The sequence below is a fragment of the Nycticebus coucang genome, chromosome 1 (genome assembly GCF_027406575.1).
Source record: "Nycticebus coucang isolate mNycCou1 chromosome 1, mNycCou1.pri, whole genome shotgun sequence".
Classification (NCBI taxonomy): Eukaryota; Metazoa; Chordata; class Mammalia; order Primates; family Lorisidae; genus Nycticebus; species Nycticebus coucang.
The window spans coordinates 51,498,608-51,520,903 of NC_069780.1; the positions used below are offsets into that span (position 1 = coordinate 51,498,608).

Genomic DNA, 22,296 nt, shown 5'->3' on the forward strand with positions numbered 1-22,296 from the left:
AGTTTGAGAGTTTTATTCCTTATCTCACAAATCACTTTCCTTTGCTCTTTTTAAGCTCTCACTTGATGTCAGCCCAAAGATAGATCAACTTTGGCAAGGTAGTAGAAATTGAAGCGGCACTTTTTTAATCATGCAAGCAAGCCTCTAAATCTTTGCCTTTTGAGGGGAGAAAACATTAGCATTCCAACTATCATCATATTTTTTATTTACTGACTGCATAGCTGTAGACAAGCACATCTGGAAACTCTCTAACTACTCCTGTCTGCTGCTCAAAATAAGCTACAACCACATATGTGTATGGGACTGAATGTTACATTACTAAATAACAAAACCAGAAGAGAGTATAATTCTAGCTCATTCATTTCTCTCTCGGATTAAGTTACTATACAGACAACAACTCATTTATTGATGATATTTGGTTCACCTATAATTAAAAGTGTGAATATTCTGCTTTCATTAGGCATTACTTATTGTTATTTCTTCTAGAAATACGTACTGTACCAAGTAGAAACTCCTAGGAAGCTAACACATCTGCCTTATATAGCAATACAGGTACAATGACATGGGTTCTTCTAGGAGAGAAACTTGCTCTAAAGCAGTTAATGTCCTGCACATGGTTAGACATTCTTTTCCTAAGGGGCATTCCTTATAAGACTTTGCCTTATCATTTTCTCATATGACCAAATAAATAAAATAATATATTTTTAATATGGTAAGGAGCAGGAAATTAACAACATACTTTAGAAATTATATTAAATAGTTAACATATAAAATTAAAGTATATCCTACATTTAAATGCATAGGATTTGTAGTTAAACCTAAGTTTAAATCTTACCTCTTACATTTCCAGCTACTAGACCTTGGAAAACTTACCAATCTCTTCATGTTCCTATCTGTACATGGAAATACGAATACCTGCATGAAAAGTCAGTTGCCCAGAAGAGAGAAGAGAATGGCTTGTTTTAGCTATTAACACTAGTCAACGTAACTGCTAGACATCTCAAGTGTAGTAAGGGCAAAGTAACACCTTTTCATTTCTGTCTACCTCGCTGCCCTGCACTGATTGCTTGCTCTCCACCGGTTTACAATTCCCAAAGGAAAACATGTTATTGTTCTTCATTCTTCTTCCTCTGTACCCACACTCAACATGTCCAGTAACAAGTAGACTCAGCCTCAGAAATGTCCAAAAGTGTCCTGAATGTATGCACTTTTCTTCATCTCTAATACTATCACCTTCATCTAAGCTCTGGCTGGTGTAATATTCCTGACAGATGTTCTATTCTCCTGCACAGTGCATTATCCAACAAGCAACACACAAACTTAAAAAAAAAAAAAAAATCAGAAACAAAACACAAACTACCAGTGGTTTCTGAGAATAAAACTTGACTTTCTTACCATTGACCACATGGCATTAAATGATGTGGCCTCTGCCCACATATCTGACGCCCTTATCACCACCTGCTACCTTTATCTTGAACCAGCCTTGGAGCACTGGCCCCAGCTCAATCCTTGTCCCCTCCCTCTTCGGCATTCAGTGTCATTAGGTTGTTAGATTGAAATCGGCCAACATCAAAATATCGACACTCTAGAAATCAGTAAGTACTTCAGCCTGGGGTGGTTTATTTCTTGAGAGCTGTTGCTAAATGTTCACTGCACACTGCCAGTGCCAGTCAGCCTGGCTTCCTCTTGCCCATGGCCCTTTGTATTTCTATTTCTCTTTGCCTGGAATTTTCTACTCTGGAGCCAGCTGTTGTGTTTTGTTGTGTAGGAGGGTGAGGCATTCATGTCATTTTATCATTCTTCAACTTCATGGAGAGGACTTATTTGATGACCCCTTGCCCTGTGCCCAGAGTCACCCTCTGTCATCTTACCTTGCTGGGATTTCTTCCTAACACTAATTGCTGCCTAAAATTGTGTGCTTATATATGATAAAATAATACAAGTATGTAGAGTTTGTTTGCCTCGTCCTTCCAGTAGAATGTAAACCTCCTAAATCTTATTCAAAACTGAATTCTCAGAAACACTCAGACAGGACCTGTAACATCATAGGTGCCTGATAAAGATTTGCTGAATGTGGGAATGATGTAATGAGTTAAAAATGATGATGATGATAATTACGTATAAATTAAAACCAACCTATTGCTTTAATAAGCAACTTTCTTGTTTTTTTAATAAATCATAGCTGTGTACATTAATGTATTTGTGGGGTACAATGTGCTGGTTTTATATACAATTTGAAATACTTACAACAAACTGGTTAACATAGCCTTTACTGTACTTTCTTAACTTTCATTTATATTTTTAACATACTTGTGTTGTTATATATTTATCACCTACAGAATCTTTTTTTTTTACTAAGGTATAGCCAAAGCAGCAATGTTTGACACTTGAGAGCACGTGGACTAAGATCTAAAGGATATTAGTGGGGTTTAAGAAGGGGGCCGGTCACATACAAATTTTTAAACGGACCTCCCAAAAGGAAAAGTGCAAATCTTTTTAAAATCATGGCTGAAATTCCAGAAGGTTTTGCTACATTGGTTGTGGTCATTTAAATTGACCTCTGTTTTGAAAAGCAGCACAAGTGCTTAAGACTCTGAGGTGTTTAGTGTGATATGATAAAATGCAGTCATATGGAAGATCCACTGAAGTATTTTATGGCTTTAATTCAGTTTTCAAGTGCTTAAAATACTGCTTGAGTTATATTCTCATGACTCTTCCCTGAACCTTCTGGCTCTTATTCAGTTCTGTTATCTGTGAGACGTTTCTAGAGAGGTGTTACCGCTCCTTTGTGCTATTCACCCTTTCCTAGTTTGAGTCACTCATTCAAAATCTGCATAAGCAGAAACTATGTGCTTTTGAGAAGCTTTACCACTTGGCAATTCCTAGGCATAACAAAGCAAAAAAAAGTGTGAGTCTCATCTATCTGCCAAATATTCAAGTACCTTTTCAGCACATCCTGCATGTGGCAATTGGTTTTACTTAGCTTTTCATAAGGGCCCATCATTCTTTACATCAACTGAATATTAGAAGTTTGCTTGTTTTGAATTTTATTTTGGAAATTTTGTGGTTTACATGGACTCTTCCAATCGATACACATCAATGCAAGTGATTTTTCTAGGTCTTTTAGAATTTTTTTTTTAACCAGAGATGATCTTATACCCTCACTTGTAAACCCAAAGTCTGTGAGCCATTAATAGCTGCCACTATTCTTACAAGGCACAGAGTTAGTGTGCAAGAAGGCAGTAAAATAAGCTGGTATGACAGTTGGGAATGTTACAGTTATAATTCAGTGTGCAGTTTGGAGGGATTTTTTAAAGAGAACTATATGCAAAAAAATTCTAAGTTAGAGAAGTCTGACTTAGAATGATGATTTTTTGCCTGACAGATTTGTGGGAGATGAGCCAGTCTACCTCCTTTATTTTGTAGATAAGGAAACTAAAGGCTGTGAAAAGCGAGCAGTTGACCAGAGCTTGCAGACCAGGTAGCTGTAGAGTCAAGAGCAGCATATAGAATTTCTACCTTTCACACAAGTTCTTCCACACCTATACTGTACTTATCAAATATTTTAAGGAAATCAGAATATTCCTTAAAATATACTGCAGATTCTCTGTGTGACACATTTCCAAAAATCTGATTTAAAAATCTTTTCTTCTCATATGCTGCTCATTTTATTTTAATAAATAAAACATGTGGCTGTTATTTTTCTTTCCCTAAATAAATGAATGCTTCCAAACATTTTTAAGCAAAGACAAATTAATTGGAACCAGTAACTTCTATAATTTTTGAAAATAAGCTTAAATGTAGGCATTGTTCAAATTAAATTGCTGTATAGAAGATATGAAAATTCATTAAGATTTATAGGTAAAGGGTGGCAATATTGCTAATTATCATTGCCAATTATCATTTTTCCTTTACTAAATCTAATTATCGTGCTAATTTAGTGACACCTTATTTGTAAGCAATGATTACAGTCAATGAGGCTGTTATGCTTCTCTGGGTTTAAATAATATGTAACAAGCATCCTCATATTATTTTATCAGAAAATGTTTATGAAAGCGCTTTCTTCCCAATATTCTTCCAGGTTCTGGAGATACAGTGTTGAAAAGACAGGGACTCTTAAGGTTATGGGGGGCGGGGGGAAGCAGAAAGAGGGATGGAGGGAGGTGGGTGGGGCCTTGGTGTGTGTCACACTTTATGGGGGCAAGACATGATTGCAAGAGGGACTTTACCTAACAATTGCAATCAGTGTAACCTGGCTTACTGTACCCTCAATGAATCCCCAACAATAAAAAAAAAAAAAAAGAAAAGACAGGGACTCTGTTCTCATACTATAGAGCTTACATTCTATTCAGAAAGATAGACAAAAAAATGAATAAACAAAATACAATGCATAGACCGGAAGTAATATGAAATGTGATGAAGTTAAAATAAAGCAGGTTGAGTCGCTAGAGGGTGGAGAGTTGTAGCTATTATTTTTGGTGGTAGAATCAGAAATGTTTACTGTGAAGATCTGGTAAATAGTGTTGTCTGGGTATGAAACGGCCTTGAAGTAGGGTTCATGAATGTCATATCCACAGAACCGCAAGAGGACCTGGGTGTCTGGGCTAGAGCTGAAGAGAGGAAGGGCCCTGATGCCAAGGCAGGCAGGGGCCAGATTGCATAGGCTTACAGAGCGTTATTCACAGGTACAGTCTTCTTAGGGCTTTGAGCAGAGAAGTTCTCAGGGATTTTTAAAAGATCTGATTTTTGTGGAGGACAGCCTGTGAAGAGCAGTGGTGGAAAAGAAGGCTGGACGTAGCAGTGACAGGGAGGAGGCCATTCCGTGTACAGTAGTCCCAGAGAGAGTAGATGGTGTTTGAAACAAGATGACAGTGTGAGGAGTCAAAAAAAAAAAAAATCTCTTTCTCTCTCTACTCCTGTGAGGTTTAACATCTGGGGCCCTGAAAATTAGACCAATGAAAGACAAATTAACAAGAGAAAAGCATATATGATTTTTTTTAGTGTAAGTTTCACATAGTAGGAGAGCTTTCATAGGGAAATAACTCAAACAAATAGTGAAGCCTGGGCATTTTTATACTAGGTTTGGTAAAGAGTAGAAAGTTTTGGGAAAACATATTAGGCAAAAGGGGTATGAGCTAACAGTGGTAAATTGGTGGAAACGCAGCAAGCCCTGGTCGTCAGATTCCTCTCAGTGCCCCTCTGTCTTTGGAGGTAAAGATGCCCCTAGTCCTCCAGATAGAGGGAGGAAGAAAGAGACAATCAGAAAGTCCTTCCTGCCTCTGCCATTCCCCGGATTCCTTCTTCTTAAATTATTCAGGATGCCAAGGCACCATATTTTGGGTCCGCGTTTTTCTGAACCCTGTCAGCTTTTACATGCTTAAATATTTTGCTTATTTTGAAGGTTGAGCCAGATGGACTTGAGGATGGAATTTGAGTCTAGAAAGTTAGGAAAAGAGACAAATCAGGCATGAATCCAAGAATATTGGCCTAAGCAATTTGGAATGGGCAGAGAAATAATTTTAGAGCAAATTGCTACAATTTATTTTGGGGACATACTATTTTGAGATATTATGGGATATTTTGTCGAGATGTCAAGTAGGTAGTTAGATATAAAAGGGTGATTGCCAGGAAAGACATTCAGGAAAAGATAGAACATTTAGAAGGTATTCATTCTGTGCACACTGTCTGCTTATAAGTACCAGAATTGCTGCTGTGTTATCTTATTTAATCTCTCAACAGCCCTGTATATTACTAATAGCCCTATTACTTCAACTGTATGGATTTAAAAAAATGAAAAAAATAAACCCAAAAAACGAGTATAGGAAAGTTAAGCAATTTGACTTAAGTCTCTTCCAGCTGTTTGTCAGTGAGAACAGGATTTGAAATCAGTCAACCAGACCAAGGGACAATTTCTTAACCATGACTCACTGTTTCCTTCATGTCAGTTTGTCTAGGATATTCTGTTTTATATAAACCATATTTGTAATTTTTTTTACTTAGGGTTAAATATTATTTTTATATTAAAAGAACATTAGGGAGTAAAAATCCTGGTGGTCCTCTGTCATTAAAATGGTTGTAGGATCAGAATATTCAAAAATTAGAAATTACAGCATTATCCTGTTTATCCTACTCATTAAATGAAGACATGTATATCTATGGGTTTTATAAGGTGCAAAGCATATAGCAATTATTAGCTACTACACTAAAATATACACATAGATGCAGACATGATGTTGGGCTTCATATGTGTTCCCCTTTGTTTTGAGAGTGGGAGATTAATCTGTGCCCAAATTAAATATGTTATCCTTTTCTGTCTACTTACAGTCTAATACATTATAGGTATATGGAGATATTCTGGCTATAGATTTGGCCCAGAAGTTCAGTTATGAAGAGTCTATACATCAGCATAACTAATAAGTCTGCCAGAAAAAGTTCAGTTATTAGTATTTATAATTAAAAGCATTTATCATCCAACTGCAATAGAATAAACTTCATTCTTATGCAAGGATTGAAAATTACTTTTTAATGGGGAGAAAACATGGCACTTTTGCAAAAGTTAATGCTAATAGCAAAAAGGACTACTCATCATGCTTTATTTTCTTGGTTGAGATATGATAACATTTTGAATTACTACTGCCTGTCACATTAGTTGAAAAGGGTCATTTCACTTCAAATGACTCTATAATAAAAAGAGAGGTCAGAATTGTGTAACGTGACATCTTGCATCTGAAGACAGCTGTTTTTTAAATATTCCAGAAAGATGGCATGTTATCAGTATGATTTGTGGGAAAATATGATAAAAAGCTTGCTTTGTTTTGATGAACATTTTTATTAAAGAAAATTGCTTGAGAACTTTTCATAAGCCACCAATAATGGCTAGAATTACTTTCAATTACCAGAAAATAATTGCATTTTCCTTATTTGTATATTTGAGTCTAAGCAGCTTTGATTATTTCTATGGGAGTATTTGTCTTAGGTAGGAATTTTGTTTCCAAGATTGATAATCGGTTATTGTTTTACTTCCTCTAATTTCAAGCAAGACTTTACACCATGTTCTTTAAGACATAAATAGTATTATAAATCATTTATTTAAATGACTTCTTTTAAATTGGCTACTCTGTAGTAGGAAAAAAGTTTTCTTCACAGCATTTTATTTACATTTTCATAAGATAAATATACAAAAAAATGAACTCTCGTAATTTTATTGTGTGAGAGCTATAATTGCCATTATAATCCATGGAATAAAGTTTAATAAAACAATTTCAGTCTGTTATTTACTTACACCATATAAGCTATAAATCTGAGTACGTTAAGGAATCTAAGTACACAACTTTAAAATGTCAATGAACTATTTGCCATAGTAAAAAAATGTTTATGTACCTTAAGTGATAAACATATATAATAAAAATAATTTGATTTCATTATGAGAAATTTATTTTCTTTTCTAAAGTTTTCTAATTTTATCCTTTTAAAAATTGCTCATTTCTTGTAGCCTATTTTGATAGCTCTTATATACATATACGATTTGATATTTTTAGTAAGGAGGCCAGAGGTAGGTTGAGTTAAAATTCGGTTGTAGCCTGTACTATTAAAGAGTTTCAATATCTGTGTTGACCATGTTGACCATTCTGCTTTTCAATGTCCTCTTAATAATAATTCTTCATAGCGTGCTTTCTGTAGGTATAAAATATTTAGTTAATATTATTTTTTTACCATTTTAAACTTTTTTTTTTTTTTATGGAGAATCATTGAGTGTATAATGAGCCAGGTTATACTGTTTGTGTTTGCTGGGTGAAGTCCCTCTATTAATAGTGTCCTTCCTCCAGGAGGTGTGTCACACATGATGGTCCCATACCCCCATCCTCCTTCCTTTTTTCCCCTCCCCAAACTCCCTCCTCTCACCATGAGCTAGAATCAATTATCCTCATATCAGAATTGAGTACATTGGATTCTTGCTTCTCCATTTTTGTGATGCTTTACTAAGAAGATGTATTTCAACTCCATCCAGGTTAATACAAAAGATGTAAAGTTATCATCCTTTTTAGTTTCTGTATACTATTCCATGTTCTACATATACCACAGCTTGTTAATCCATTCCTGGATTGGTGGGCATTTAAGTTGTTTCCACAATTTGGCAATTGTCAATTGAGCTGCAATAAACAGTCTAGTGAAAATGTCCTTATAATAAAATGATTTTTTTGTCTTCTGTGTAGATGCCCAGTCATAGGACTGCAAGATCAAATGAGAGGTCTAATTTGAGTTCTTGGAGGATTCTCCATACTTCCTTCCTTTCAAAAGGGTTGTATTAGTTTTCAGTCCCACTAGCAGTGTACACATGTTCCCTTATCTCCACAACCATGCCAGCATCTGCAGCTTTGAGTCTTTGTGATGTGGGCCATTCTCACTGGGGTTAGGTGATACCTCAGGATGGTTTTGATTTGCATTTCTCTGATAATTATGGATGATGAGCATTTTTTCATATGCTTGTTAGCCATTTGTCTGAATTCTTCAGAGAAGATTCTATTCATCTCACTTGCCCATTGATATAGGAGATTGTTGGCTTTTGTTGTTGTTGCTTAATTCGAGTTCTCTGTAGATTCTGGTTACCGAGCTTTGTCCAATTCATAATATGCAGATATATTTCTCCTTTCTGATGGTTGTCTATTTCCTTTGATTGTTGTGTCCTTAGCTGTACACATTTAATTTTTTATTTTTATTTTTTAATTGTTAAATCATAGCTGTGTACATTAGTGCAATCACCTATACCCATTCTAAGATGCACCATAGATGTGGCCCCACTCATTACTCTCCCTTCACCGAAACCTCCTCCCTCCCTTCCCCTTCCTTGGCCCTTTCCCCATAGTCTTGTGCTATAGTTGGGTTATAGTCTTCATGTGAAACCTATAATTTAGCTTCATAGTAGGGCTGAGTACATTGGATACTTCTTCTTCCATTCCTGAGATACTTTGCTAAGAAGAACATGTTCCAGCTCCATCCATGTAAACATGAAAGAGGTAAAGTCTCCATCTTTCCTTAAGGCTGCATAATATTCCATGGTATACATGTACCACAATTTGCTAGTCCATTCGTGGGTCAATGGGCACTTGGGCTTCTTCCATGATTTAGCAATTATGAAGTGGGCTGCAATAAACATTCTGGTACAGACGTCTTTGTTATATTGTGACTTTTGGTCTTCTGGGTATAAACCTAGTAAAGGAATTATAGGATCGAATGGCAGGTCTATTTTTAGGTCTCTAAGTATTCTCCAAACATCCTTCCAAAAGGAAGGGATTAGTGTGCATTCTCACCAGCAGTGTAGAAGTGTGCCCTTATCTCCACATCCACGCCAACATCTCCGGTTTTGGGATTTTGTTATGTATGCTACTCTTACTGGGGTTAGATGATATCGCAAAGTAGTTTTGATTTGCATTTCTCTGATGATTAAAGGCTGATGAGCTTCTTTTCATGTGTCTGTAGATTGTGCATCTGTCTTTAGAGAAATTTCTCTTCAAGTCCTTTGCCCACCCTGAGATGGGATCACTTGTTCTTTTCCTACTAATATGTTTGAGTTTTCTGTGGATTCTGGTTATTAAACCTTTATCAGAGGTATAACCTGCAAATATTTTCTCCCATTTTGAGGGCTGTCTGCTTGCGTTACTTACTATGTTCTTGGCTGTGCAGAAGCTTTTTAGTTTGATCAGGTCCAAGAAATGTATTTTTGATGCTACTTCAATTTTATGAGGAGTCCTCCTCATAAAATTTTCACCCAGGCCGATTCCTTCAAGAGTTTTCCCTGCACTTTCTTCAAGTATTTTTATAGTTTCATGTCTTAAGTTTAAATCTTTTATCCAGTGAGAATCTATCTTAGTTAATGGTGATAACTATTAAAAATGGTGATAACTATAGAAACTGTGGGTCCAATTTCAATCTTCTACAGGTTGCCAGCCAGTTTACCCAGCACCATTTGTTAAATAGGGAATCTTTTCCCCACTGAATGTGGAGCTTTAATAGGAATTGCATTAAAGTTATATATTGCTTTGGGCAGTATGGCCATTTTAACAATGTTGATTCTTCCCAGCCATGAGCATGGTATGTTTTTCCATCTGTTAACATCTTCGGCTATTTCTTTTCTTAGAGTTTCATAGTTCTCTTTGTAGAGATCTTTCACGTCCTTTGTTAGGTATACTCCCAAATATTTCATCTTCTTTGGCACTATTGTGAAAGGAATAGAGTCCTTGACTGTTTGTTCGGCTTGGTTATTGTTGGTATATATAAAGGCTACAGATTTATGGGTGTTGATTTTGTAGCCTGAGACATTGCTATATTCCTTGATCACGTCTAAAAGTTTTGTAGTAGAATCCCTACTGTTTTCCAGATATACGATCATATTATCTGCGAAGAGTGAAAGTTTGATCTCTTCTGACCCTATGTGGATACCCTTGATCGCCTTTTCTTCCCTAATTGCAATGGCTAAAACTTCCATTACAATGTTAAAGAGCAATGGAGACAATGGGCAACCTTGCCTGGTTCCTGATCTAAGTGGAAATGATTTCAATTTAACTCCATTCAATACTATATTGGCTGTGGGATTGCTGTAGATGGCCTCTATTAGTTTAAGAAATGTCCCTTCTTACCAATTTTCTTAAGTGCTCTGATCGTGAAGGGATGTTGGATATTATCAAAAGCTTTTTCTGCATCAATTGAAAGAATCATATGGTCTTTATTTTTAAGGTTGTTTATGTGTTGAATTACATTTATAGATTTACGTATATTGAACTAGCCTTGAGACCCTGGGATAAATCCGACTTGGTCATGGTGTATAATTTTTTTGATGTGTTGTTGGATTCTGTTTGTTAGGATCTTATTGAGTATTTTAGCTTCTATATCCATTAGTGATATTGGTCTATAATTTTCTTTTTTTGTTGGGTCTTTCCCTGGTTTGGGGATCAAGGTGATGTTTGCTTCATAGAATGTGCTGGGTAATATTCCTTCTTTTTCTATATTTTGGAAGAGGTTTAGTAGCATAGGTACTAGTTCTTCTTTAAATATTTGGTAGAATTCTGATGTAAAGCCATCTGGTCCTGGGCTTTTCTTTTTAGGGAGATTTTGTATAGTTGATGCTATTTCAGAACTTGATATAGGCCTGTTCAACATTTCCACTTTGTCCTGGCTAAGTCTTGGTAGGTGGTATGCTTCCAGGTATTGGTTGATTTCTTTCAGATTTTCATATTTGTGAGAGTAGAATTTCATGTAGTATTCATTAAGGATTTTTTGAATTTCTGAGGGGTCTGTTGTTATTTCATCATTACCATTTCTGATTGATGAAATTAGAGATTTTACTCTTTTTTTCCTGGTTAGTTGGCCAAAGGTTTATCTGTTTTATTGATCTTTTCAAAAAAACAGCTTTTGGATTTATTGATCTGTTGTGTAATTCTTTTGTTTTCAATTTCATTTAATTCTGCTCTGATTTTGGTTATTTCTTTCCTTCTGCTGCGTTTGGGGTTGAAGTGTTCTTCTTTCTCCAGTTGCTTGAGATGTTTCCTTAAGTTATTGACTTCTTCTCTTTCCATTTTCTTGAGGAAGGCTTGCAGTGCTATAAATTTCCCTCTTAGGATTGCCTTTGCAGTATCCCAGAGGTTCTGATAATTCGTGTCTTGATTGTTGTTTTGTTCCAAAAATATGGTGATTTCCTTCTTAATCTCGTCTATAACCCATGTATCCTTCAGCATAAGGTTGTTTAGCTTCCATGTTTTTGTATGGGTGTGCAGGTTCCTGTTGTTATTTAGTTCAACTTTTATTCCATGATGGTCAGAGAAATTGCAAGGAATAATTTCTATTTTTTTTAAATTTGCTGAGGTTAGATTTGTGCCCTAGGATGTGGTCGATTTTGGAGTATGTTCCGTGGGCTGATGAGAAGAATGTGTATTCAGTTTTGTTGGGATGAAATGTTCTGTAGATGTCTGTTAAGTCCAGATGTTGAATGGTTGATTTTAAATCTAAAATTTCTTTGCTTAGCTTCTTTTTGGAGGATCTATCCAGGACTGCTAAAGGGGTGTTAAAATCTCCAACTACTATGGAAGTGGAGGAAATCGAGTTGCTCATGCCTCTTAGAGTTTCTCTTATAAATTGAGGTGCATTGTGGTTGGGTGCATAAATATTAATAATTGAGATCTCATCATATTGAGTATTACCTTTAACAAATATGAAGTGTCCATCCTTATCCTTAAGTATTTTGGGTGGTTTAAAGCCTATTGCATCTGCAAACAGGATTGCAATGCCTGCTTTTATCTGCTTTCCATTTGCCTGGAATATCGATGACCATCCCTTCACCTGGAGTCTATATCTGTCTTTTAATGTAGGATGCGATTCTTGGATGCAGCAGATATCTGGCTTGAGTTTTTGTATCCAGTCCGCCAACCTATGCCTCTTTAGAGGACAATTCAAACCATTCACATTAATTGAGAGTATTGATAAGCCTTTTGAGAGACCGGTGGACATTTTTAATCCTTTTGCGACTGTGGAAGTTGGAATTTGATCAAAAATTTTTTGGGTGGGTTTACTTTTGTGGTGGAGAATTATGCTGGTCTTTATGGAGGATAGGTCTAAGAATGTCCTGGAGAGCTGGTTTAGTTGTGGCAAACTTCTTCAACATGTGAATGTCGTTGAAGTATTTAATTTCTCCGTCATAAATGAAGCTCAGTTTAGCTGGGTACAGGATCCTGGGTTGAAAGTTATTTTGTTTTAGGAGTTTAAAAGTCGATGACCATCCTCTTCTAGCTTGAAAATTTTCAGCAGAGAGATCTGCAGTTATTCTGATATTCTTCCCCTTGTAGGTAATGGTTTTCTTTCGTCTGGCAGCTTTCAGAATTTTCTCCTTCATATTAACTTTAGTGAAATTGATTATGATGTGTCTGGGGGATGTCTTATTTGGGTTGAGTCATGCTGGAGTTCTGAAACTGTCTGCTATCTGAATTTCAGAATCTCTTGGCATGTCTGGAAAGTTCTCCTTCATAATCTCATGGAGAAGAGACTCTGTGCCTTGTGAAGCCACTTCGTCACTTTCAGGGATCCCTATAAGACGAATATTGGTTTTCTTCAAATTATCCGAGAGCTCTCTGAGAGAGTGGTCTTTTATTGCTCTCCATTTCTCTTCTTCTTTGAGAGTTTGGGAGCGTTTGAAAGCTTTGTCTTCAATGTCAGAAATCCTTTCTTCTGCTTGCTCCATTCTGTTACTGAGGGATTCTACTGTGTTTCTCAGATCTTTGATGGATGCAAGTTCTTGTCTCAATGTGTCGAAATCTTTGATCATTTGGTCTTTGAATCCGTTGAATTCTTGAGATAACTTTTGGAATTCTAATTCGATCGTATTTGCTATCCAGATCCTGAATTCAATTTCTGACATCTCAGCTATTTGTTTGTGCATGGGGTCTTGTGCTGTTTCTGCCCCTTTGATCCTTGGGGGAGTTGATCTACTCTGATTATTCATATTGCCAGAGTTTTTCTGTTGATTTCGCCTCATGATTGTTTTTTACCATTGCCTCTGGCTGTCCTCAGAGTTGGGGAGGTGTCTCTTCGAGGTTAGACCCCAGTGGGATCACTCTACTGTTGCTGGATCTTTGTAGGGAGTGACCCTGTGTAGTTCCTCTGGGGCTGCTCTTGCTAGGGAGTTCTGGTTGTGGAAGCAGCTCCGGTTTGTGACACACCCGAATCCAGCAACAGGGCTGGGGGTGGTGCGCACGGTTCTGGGAGTGCCAGGCGCCCAGTGACTTTGGCACAGAGAGCCCAATGCTCCAGCAGTCTCTGGCCAGGAGAAGAGCTCTGCGCAGAGGCAAGGAGGGCTCCAAAGGGCACGCAGCTACCAGAGTCCCTGTCCAGATGAATGGGCTAGTGTGGAAGCTGGGAGGACATAGTAGGGAGGACGCAGTTTTGCGTGGCTCCCGCAGTTCCTGGTCAGAGAATGTGGAGGCCCGGTGGGTGCGGGTCACCCGTCAGGAGTCGCTGCACAGCTCTTATGGAGGTCTGGGCAGCACCAAGCCCAGGAGTTTGAGGTTGCTATGAGCTGTGTCCTCACAGCACTCTACTAAAGGCAACAGCACTCTACCCAGGGCAACAGCCCAAGGCTCCAGTGTGCCAAAACCGTCTCACTCTGCCCCTAAGGATTAAGGCTGTAAGGCAGCTCATTTTCCACCTTTAGGCTGCTCAGTCAGTAGGTTACTTTGGCCCGCCCAATCCTTGCCCTGAGACCCTGAGGGCGGAGCTTGCCGGGGCAGTTCTTTCACAATGGCGCCCAGCTCAGTGGCTCAGTCTGGGGCCCCAGACAATGCCCAGAGTTCTCCACACTCCTGCTCGAGCTCTCCCCAAGGCAGTTCAACTGAGTGCCAAGTCCAAGAACACCGAAACAGTTCACACGTAAGGCCTTTCCGGTTTGCAGTCTCACTGCTGCTTGTACTTATGGTTGCCGACGTGATTAGTTTGATCGAACACATGCAACCACTTGCCAGTTTTTCACTGTTTTTGTCCTCCTCTTGGGGTTCAGAAGTCCCTTGCTGGCTCCCTGTATCCTCAAAGTGATGATTATAGGCAGGTCCCACTGGCCAGAGATGCCTGGAGTCTTGTCTCCCCAGACTCGCTGTTCCCAGTTGCAGGGAAGCTGTTACTCAGCTGCTATCTTTAATCTCCTCACTGTACACATTTTAAACATTTTAAGTGTATGGTTCAGTGACATTAGGAATATCCAGATGGCGTAACTGTTCAGTGTTATTTTCATTATATTAGTAAATTGTTTCTTTTGGTTTTGCTTGTTCTCTCTGTATAATGTATGATTAAGAAACATTGTGTTTTTGATAAAATTCTGCAAAAATGTTAAAAATAATTCAGTAATGCTTAAGTGTATGTATATCTAATTTGTATAAGCTTATTTATAGAACTAACTAGCAGTGATAAAGTATCTTCTAAAATGGACTTTTTAAAATACAAAGCTGTTGTCCATATTTAAAATATTGCATACCAGGTGGCGCCTGTGGCTCAGTGGGTAGGGCGCCGGCCCCATATACCAAGGGTGGTGGGTTCGAACCCAGCACCGGCCAAACTGCAACAAAAAGTAGCCAGGTGCTGTGGTGGGCGCCTTTAGTCCCAGCTGCTTGGGAGGCTGAAGCAAGAGAATTGCCTAAGCCCAGGAGTTGGAGGTTGCTTTAAGCTGTGACACCAAGGCACTCTACCAAGGGCGATAAAGCTAAAAAATTAAATTAAATATTTCATACCTATTTGTTTTATATATTTTCTAGATTCAAATTTAAATCTAACCCACAGAATCTTCCATGTTAATATAGGATGGCCGAATTTAAATAGATCTTCAGTGAATGGTTTACTTACTGTGAGAAAAATTGAGTTTAGTTCATGGGAAAAAAAGAAGATAATACTCTATTACAATAAACACACACCCAGTCAGGGGACCTATTCACCATATGTTTGATGTCAAGAATAAAATCGGATTTGTTGCAAAGCAACAGATTTCAGTTAAGCAAAAATTCTATTTCTGCTGAATAGCTTTTCTCGTATCAGGAAAGTATGTTTTTTAAGGACTGACATAAAAAATGTAATCTGCCTAATGTTTGCACTTTAGTCATTTAGATTTATTGATTATACTTGTGTGTTTTCTAATAGAGCAGTTGCCTAAAACATTTTTCTCTTTGAAATCTTATTTTAAGTTTCCTTGAACTCAGTTTTGATATATTTGAGCTTATTAAGACACCAGCTTTAAAAGGCAATATGAGTTTAATCATTTTTCAAATTTCAGGGTATAAAATGAACTCAGATGAGGTCTGGGACTATCCATAGTATAATGAACAATAAGAGGATTAATCTGTGGACAGTCTCTGTGTGTGTCTGTGTGCACATGTACACATGAATGTATGCATAATTTGTTTTTTTCAGTTTAAAAAATTCTATTTAGAAAAACATATATTTTTGGCTATTTTCTTCAAAAAATTATAAAAGCCTTTATCAATTTACCATAGATAGACATGTATACATACATATATATGCACACAGCACCTATAATTTTACAAATTGAAATTTTTTTTATCTTCTGTTGCAAAGTATATTTAGACTTTTGACTTTTCATTGTAATTCTGACTTCTAATTCAACTTTCGACTGTACTCTCCTCACCTCAAATACAAATTTCTAAGAACTGGACCTTTTATTTCATTTGTGTCTTCTGTGCCTTTCATTGGCTCCCCATCCTTCACCAGGGACCTATGTCATTACATCCTGCTGCTGCTTTCTGATTGCATCTGGTTCTCATCAACCAATCCTGGACGAAACTGAACAACTGTGCCCTATTACTGCCACTACCTATATGATTCATCATTATCAGATCTATTTGAGCTAAACGGCCCCTAGTATTATGATTCTTCTCATAGGATTCAGGTTTAACTGGGACCCTGTGTTTCTAAGTAGCATACTATCTCCAAAACTTTGACCTTTCTGGCAGTTCTTCTTTCTGACCCTCGCCATAGGTCCCAGATTGTGAATTTCTAGAAGTGTTCAATTCTTTGAACTTACAGGAATGTAGTCACTAGACCATATTTCCATATATAAAAGGAAAGGAGAAGTTAATACCGACAGAGCACCAGGAGTAATGGTATGCATTATAGATTTATGTAGAAATTAATTAAAAAGAATTATTCCTGCTCTCAATTAACCTATAACTTATTAGAAGATATGGCAGGAGTATGCTGATAATGTTGATAATAATTAGAGTAAAATACCTACTGTAAGAGTAGCGGTGTTTTATCTGAGCCTAATTAACTTAGAAAAACATTTTTTAAAAAATAATTCAAAATTGGTTCCCTGTCCATTTTGGCTGAATGTAAAAAAATCAGTTAAGTTCTTTGAGTCTTGGGTTCTTCCTTATAAAAGTTAAATAATAATACCTACTTCATATAATCTGCATATGAAATGAGTAATACATATATAGTAAGTATAGGTGAGATATCAAATACGTGTTTACATATAGATCATTTATACATAAATATATGGGCTAAGTTAAAAAATAATTGTGATTTTCTCATACTCATGTTGAGGCTCGTTGATAACTTTCAAGAACAGACAAGAAATAGGCAGTTGGGTGTATGAGCTTGCAGACAGCAGAAATCTCTGGACTGAAGATAAAGTAAGAGCAAGTATGACGCAGTAAATGAAATATACAGACAAGGATGTGGGGGAACATCAATCTAAGCACCTTAGTTGGCTTCTTCACACAGTTAAAACAGAGGGTTGAAAAAAACAAGCAAGCAAAGAAATACAGAAAAGCAACAGCAAACACATGACTTCTTCATTCATTCAATTAGCACATAAAGTAAGTGCCAAGATCTGTAGTCGCCAAGGATTAGGGAGCATGTGTCTCTCATCTGGCAACAAAGCCGTAGAAGTAAGATTCACTGGGAATTAAAGGACATTCCACTTTGCTCCCCTATTGCTGAGAGTCAGTGGCTTCTGAAACTCATGCTATCAGTGGAAAAGCAAGAGTGTGGGGTGGTATGAAGGGATGGTAAGCTCCATTTCCAAGAATAAAAGTCAAAAATATTAAAGGCAGACTTTAAATGTCAGGTCAGTAAAATCTTGGTAAAAGATTTATAAATGTGGAATAGTTTTTGTAAGGTTTTTCAAAAAATTAAAAACAAAATAATATGACCTACGTGCACATCTCCTGGGATGATAAGAAAGTCAAGACGATTGCAGAGATTGTGCTTCTCTTTACTTGAAAAGGGGGAAAAAACTAAGAAGAAAAATCCAAGTGCTCATCCTGTGGGTTGTGGCAGCTGCTGAGGGGAGAAAAGACCACTCGAGGGAAGTTTTTGGTTACAAAAGAGACCCATGTGGATGCAGAATCACCTATGGGGCCAGTTCTCAAGCCAGGATTATCTGTTGTTTCTGTGGTTCTTTGAAAATCATCTGGAAAAATAAAATCGTCTCTGGTATGAAGGCTGTGAGGTTGAACTTGCTGCAAGTTTCTTTTGGTAAACAGGTTTTTTTTCTTTTTCTGTTTGCTTACTAACTCAGAAAACATGTCAGCAACAATATGTAGTTTAGAGAAAAAGAAAAAAAATCACATGTTCCTGACCAAATGAATTACTCATCATTTTATGTGGTTTTCCATATGTGCCCCACCAGACACATTAGAATACCAAAGATAAAACCTTAGCTTGGCAATTTCTGGATTATTTTCTTAGTAAATCTAAACACTGTGATTTAGAGCAGAATGTGTATGTGAGAAATATGTGGGTCTTCCTTAAAATCTCACTGTAAATTTTAAAATTTTGCATTTTAAAATGTCTGATTGAATATGTCTCCCACAAGGCTATGAATTTTTGAGAGCTGATTATCCCACATGTTTTTACTACAAATGAATTGTTGAGTTGAATTACATATGATTGAAAGTGTTTTCCTGAATAATATTATCATAAGATTGAGTTGAAAGATTTGTGGGGGGAAAAATCCTGAGAACCATAATACAAAAATCTATGAAATTAAAAAAAAATGTTTTCTGTGTTAGTCAATTTCTATTCTTATTTCTAAAACAAGTACAAGAACAATAATGAGTAATAGAATATATTTTAGCTCTGTGCTAGGTATTATCCTAAGCATACCACATTCCCCTCAATATCTTTTTGGGGAATGTCTGTTCTAATTATTCCCATTCTACAAATGAAGACTGATTTTTATTGAGGAGAATAAGATATAAGTCAAAAGAGATTAAAAACCCTACATCTCCTCCCATCCTTTGTTTCTGGAACCTTCATTTATTTATCACCTCTTTCAATTTATCACATGTACCCTTTCCTTTTCAGGACTCTTTCTTCTGCCCACACAAACACACGGATGCACAGATATTCCCTTAGGTAATTTTTTTTTAATGCAACCAGTGAGAAGACTACTAACATCATTCAGATCATTAAATTCTATGTCCCCAAAATGTATTATTATAAGTCATACATTCAAGGAATTTAGACTAATTGGTCCTCAACAATACTCCCCCAAATATTTATTTTAGCTTTAATATGTTGCTCTGAGAAATGTAAATAAAATCTATGCCGGGATTATTGTGCCGAAATGACCAACTTCGACGGGCAGATAACTAGAGTCACCCTTGGCCTTTGCTCCCACTCCTGCCTTGTTTTGTTCTCTGGGCTTAGTGACAGTTGTCTGAAGTCCCAGAGCATCGCACGGAGAAGCCCTGTTCCAGCTGCTGGCAACACCTGCTGACTGCTTGCCAGTGGTAAATACTCCAGAGCTACGTCAAATGGGTCAGATCACAGTGCCACTCCTCAATGGGACTGTGGACTTATAACAGTTACTTAAACTTTCTAAACTTCAGTTTATTCATACAAAAAAAAAATGTAGCTGACAGTGACACTAATTTAGAAGATTAGATAAGATAATTTACAGCAGTTCCTTAAACCCATGTATATATACCTAAGAACTAAACAAATATTTGCTGTTATTGATACTTAGATATTGCATGGACCTTTAAAGTCTTATGTTGACGTGCTTCTCCAGTGTTTATGATATTTATATATCTATTTGGATGTGTGAAATGTTTTTTGCATAATCTTGCCATTGTTTACATTAAGCAACTAGAGAGAAAAGCATTTACACTATTTTTTAAAAAGCTTGTAGTTAACTATATGGAGTACATATAACCATGAGGAGAGAACTGGTTTTCTTTTCTATGATGCACAATCCCAACACTAATAGGTAAGATTTCTATAGTCACAAATTTTATATTAATGTCACTGAAATGCTTACTACAACATATCTTACTAAGAAATATATATGGCAACAATTATCAGTGTGTAACTTAAAATTTAATTGCATAGGTTTCTGGGAGTTATTGTGCCACATTACTGTGCCCAACTGGTGGTCATGTATTCTTTCATCTAACATAGAATTTAAGCTTCCTGTATAAAGCACAGAAATAACAAATTTCCAAAGCCATTGCATTCCAGAATTTTCTAGTCTGTTAATTTTGGCTCCTATACAACTGAGTAAAAAATCTGATTGGTAGTATGCTGTCCGTAATTACAATCTAAGAACATGGAAAAAATGTTTGAATGGTAGTAAGGAAAATAGATGATTAGAAAAAGAATATTGGAAGGTTGTGAATCTCAACACCATTCTGTGAAAATAAGAGGATATATCATAAACATTTTAAAGATGAATGAATGAATGAATGAATGACTTTATTTACAGAACACTGAATAGTAAAAATATATAGAATTTAAACTCCACGTAAAGGGAAACAACTTTATTGGAGGAAAAGTAATATCTGAAAGAGAAAATGAGACTATCTGAGGCTTTATTTTATTTTAGATGAATTCAGTTTAACAGAATGTTATTGTTTCAAGTTAGAAGAGTTAGAGTTTAAAAATGGTTTTGAAAACACAACCAAAAGGAGATGATTTACCTCTTAGTTATGAGGACAACCCACAGAATTCCAACCAAATATGGCCTCTGGCCTTCACCACAAAGAGGAGTCTGCTAACTTTGTGCAGTACAGATAGGATACCCTATGTTTTTAATAAACGTTGGGTTTTCATTATATGCTGACAACAGAGCTGGAATAGGAAATACAAAAATTATTTCACATTACGTAAATATTGAATAGCTATAACATAAAGTTTTCTTAATTAGCTCATCAACATAAAGTTATTTCTAGCAAGTAGAAATCATGCTTTCGTGATATAATTTGAAGCTTTTGTTTTACCACAAACAAGTATTAAAGAGTATAGAAAAAGAGATTTAAATACTGCAGAAAATTTTCAGAATTTTTGATAGTAACTGTGATAGTAACAGCTAGGAATACAGTTTTTAACACTGCCTTAGTGGTTGATCAGTCAGCTCTTCCAGCCCCATGGGTATTCTCCAAATCTAGTTTGCACTATTTTAATGTAATTTCAGAGAAATTACCAGCAGTGCCTCTTCTGTGGCATTTAAATGATATTGTGTTTTACTTTGTTGAATCAGCACCTTTAAAGTAAAATAAGAGCATGACATATGCCTTTTGTGCAGAATCACCAGGAAGAGTTCAAATTTTGGTTTATATGAAAATATGGCTCTTGTAACAACATAAAAAATCACTCAGTCACTTCTCTCATGTGGTCAGAAATGTTGCTTTATAAGCTAAATTCTCTTCAGTAATGTCTCCAGCTAATTATTTTTAAATTTGATATTATTTTTGTCATTTAAAATAAGTATTGGGATTTGGTTTTCTTTTCTTTTAGGATCCCCTGCCTTGACTGGAACTGGAACAATCCATGTCATAGTAGATGATGTTAATGACAATGTCCCCACATTTGCCAGTAAAATGTATTTCACGACAATTCCTGAAGATGCACCAACTGGAACAGATGTTTTGTTGGTAAACGCTTCAGATGCTGATGCTTCAACAAACGCAGTCATAAGGTCAGTCCACTTTTCTTTGAGCCCTTAAATATTTTTCTCATTAAATATTTGCTTTTGGACTAAATGAATATAGTGTTTAACTGGAAATGTTATAATACTAATATCATAGTCCTATTCTGGTTATCGATTGCTGAATAAACAACTATCCCTAAAATAAGTATTAAAGCAATAAATATTTTACTTATTACATGTATACTAAAATTTTATTTTACTTATTTTTTTGAATTATATTGTTGCATCATTTTTTTGTTGTTTTTGAGACAGAGTCTCACTATGTCACCCTCAGTAGAGTGTCGTGGTGTCACAGCTCACAGCAACCTGAAACTCTTGGACTTAAGCGGTCCTCTTGCCTCAACCTCCCAAGTAGTGGGGACTACAGGTGCCCACCACAATGCCTAATTTTTGTTGCAGATTTAGCAGGCCCAGGCTCTATTCAAACCCACCAGCTCTAGTGTATGTGGCCAGCCAGCACCTTAACCACTGATCTATGGGCACTGAGCCACATCAGTCTTTTAAAATTTATTTTATTTTTCAGATTTTATCATTTAAGATTGCAGTGAGTGGTTCTTGTGCTTCATGTGATTGACTGATGTCTCTCTGTGGTATTTGCTTAGTGATTAGGGCTCTGAAGAGTCCAAGACGGCTTTGCATGCCTGGTGCCCTGAAAGGGATGATTAGAAGGTCAGACTCACCTAGGCCCCTTCTCTCTTCATGTGTAGTCTGAGAACTTCTTGATGCGATTCTTTAACATGGAGTTGGACTATTTACATGGTGGCTCTGAGCTCCAAGAGCCTCAGGTGACAGTTACCAGTGCTCTTAAAGGTCAGGCC

General features: G+C 36.6%; 1 protein-coding gene across 2 annotated transcripts in view; it reads left to right on the top strand.

Moving 5' to 3' along the window:
- Nucleotides 1–22,296, top strand: part of FAT4 (FAT atypical cadherin 4) — a 204,065-nt gene that overhangs the window by 134,028 nt on the left and 47,741 nt on the right. For both annotated transcript variants that reach the window (XM_053577478.1, XM_053577566.1), the window contains exon 7: nucleotides 21,286–21,466. In XM_053577478.1, coding sequence (XP_053433453.1) covers nucleotides 21,286–21,466 — 181 coding nt within the window. The remainder of the gene's footprint in view (nucleotides 1–21,285; nucleotides 21,467–22,296) is intronic.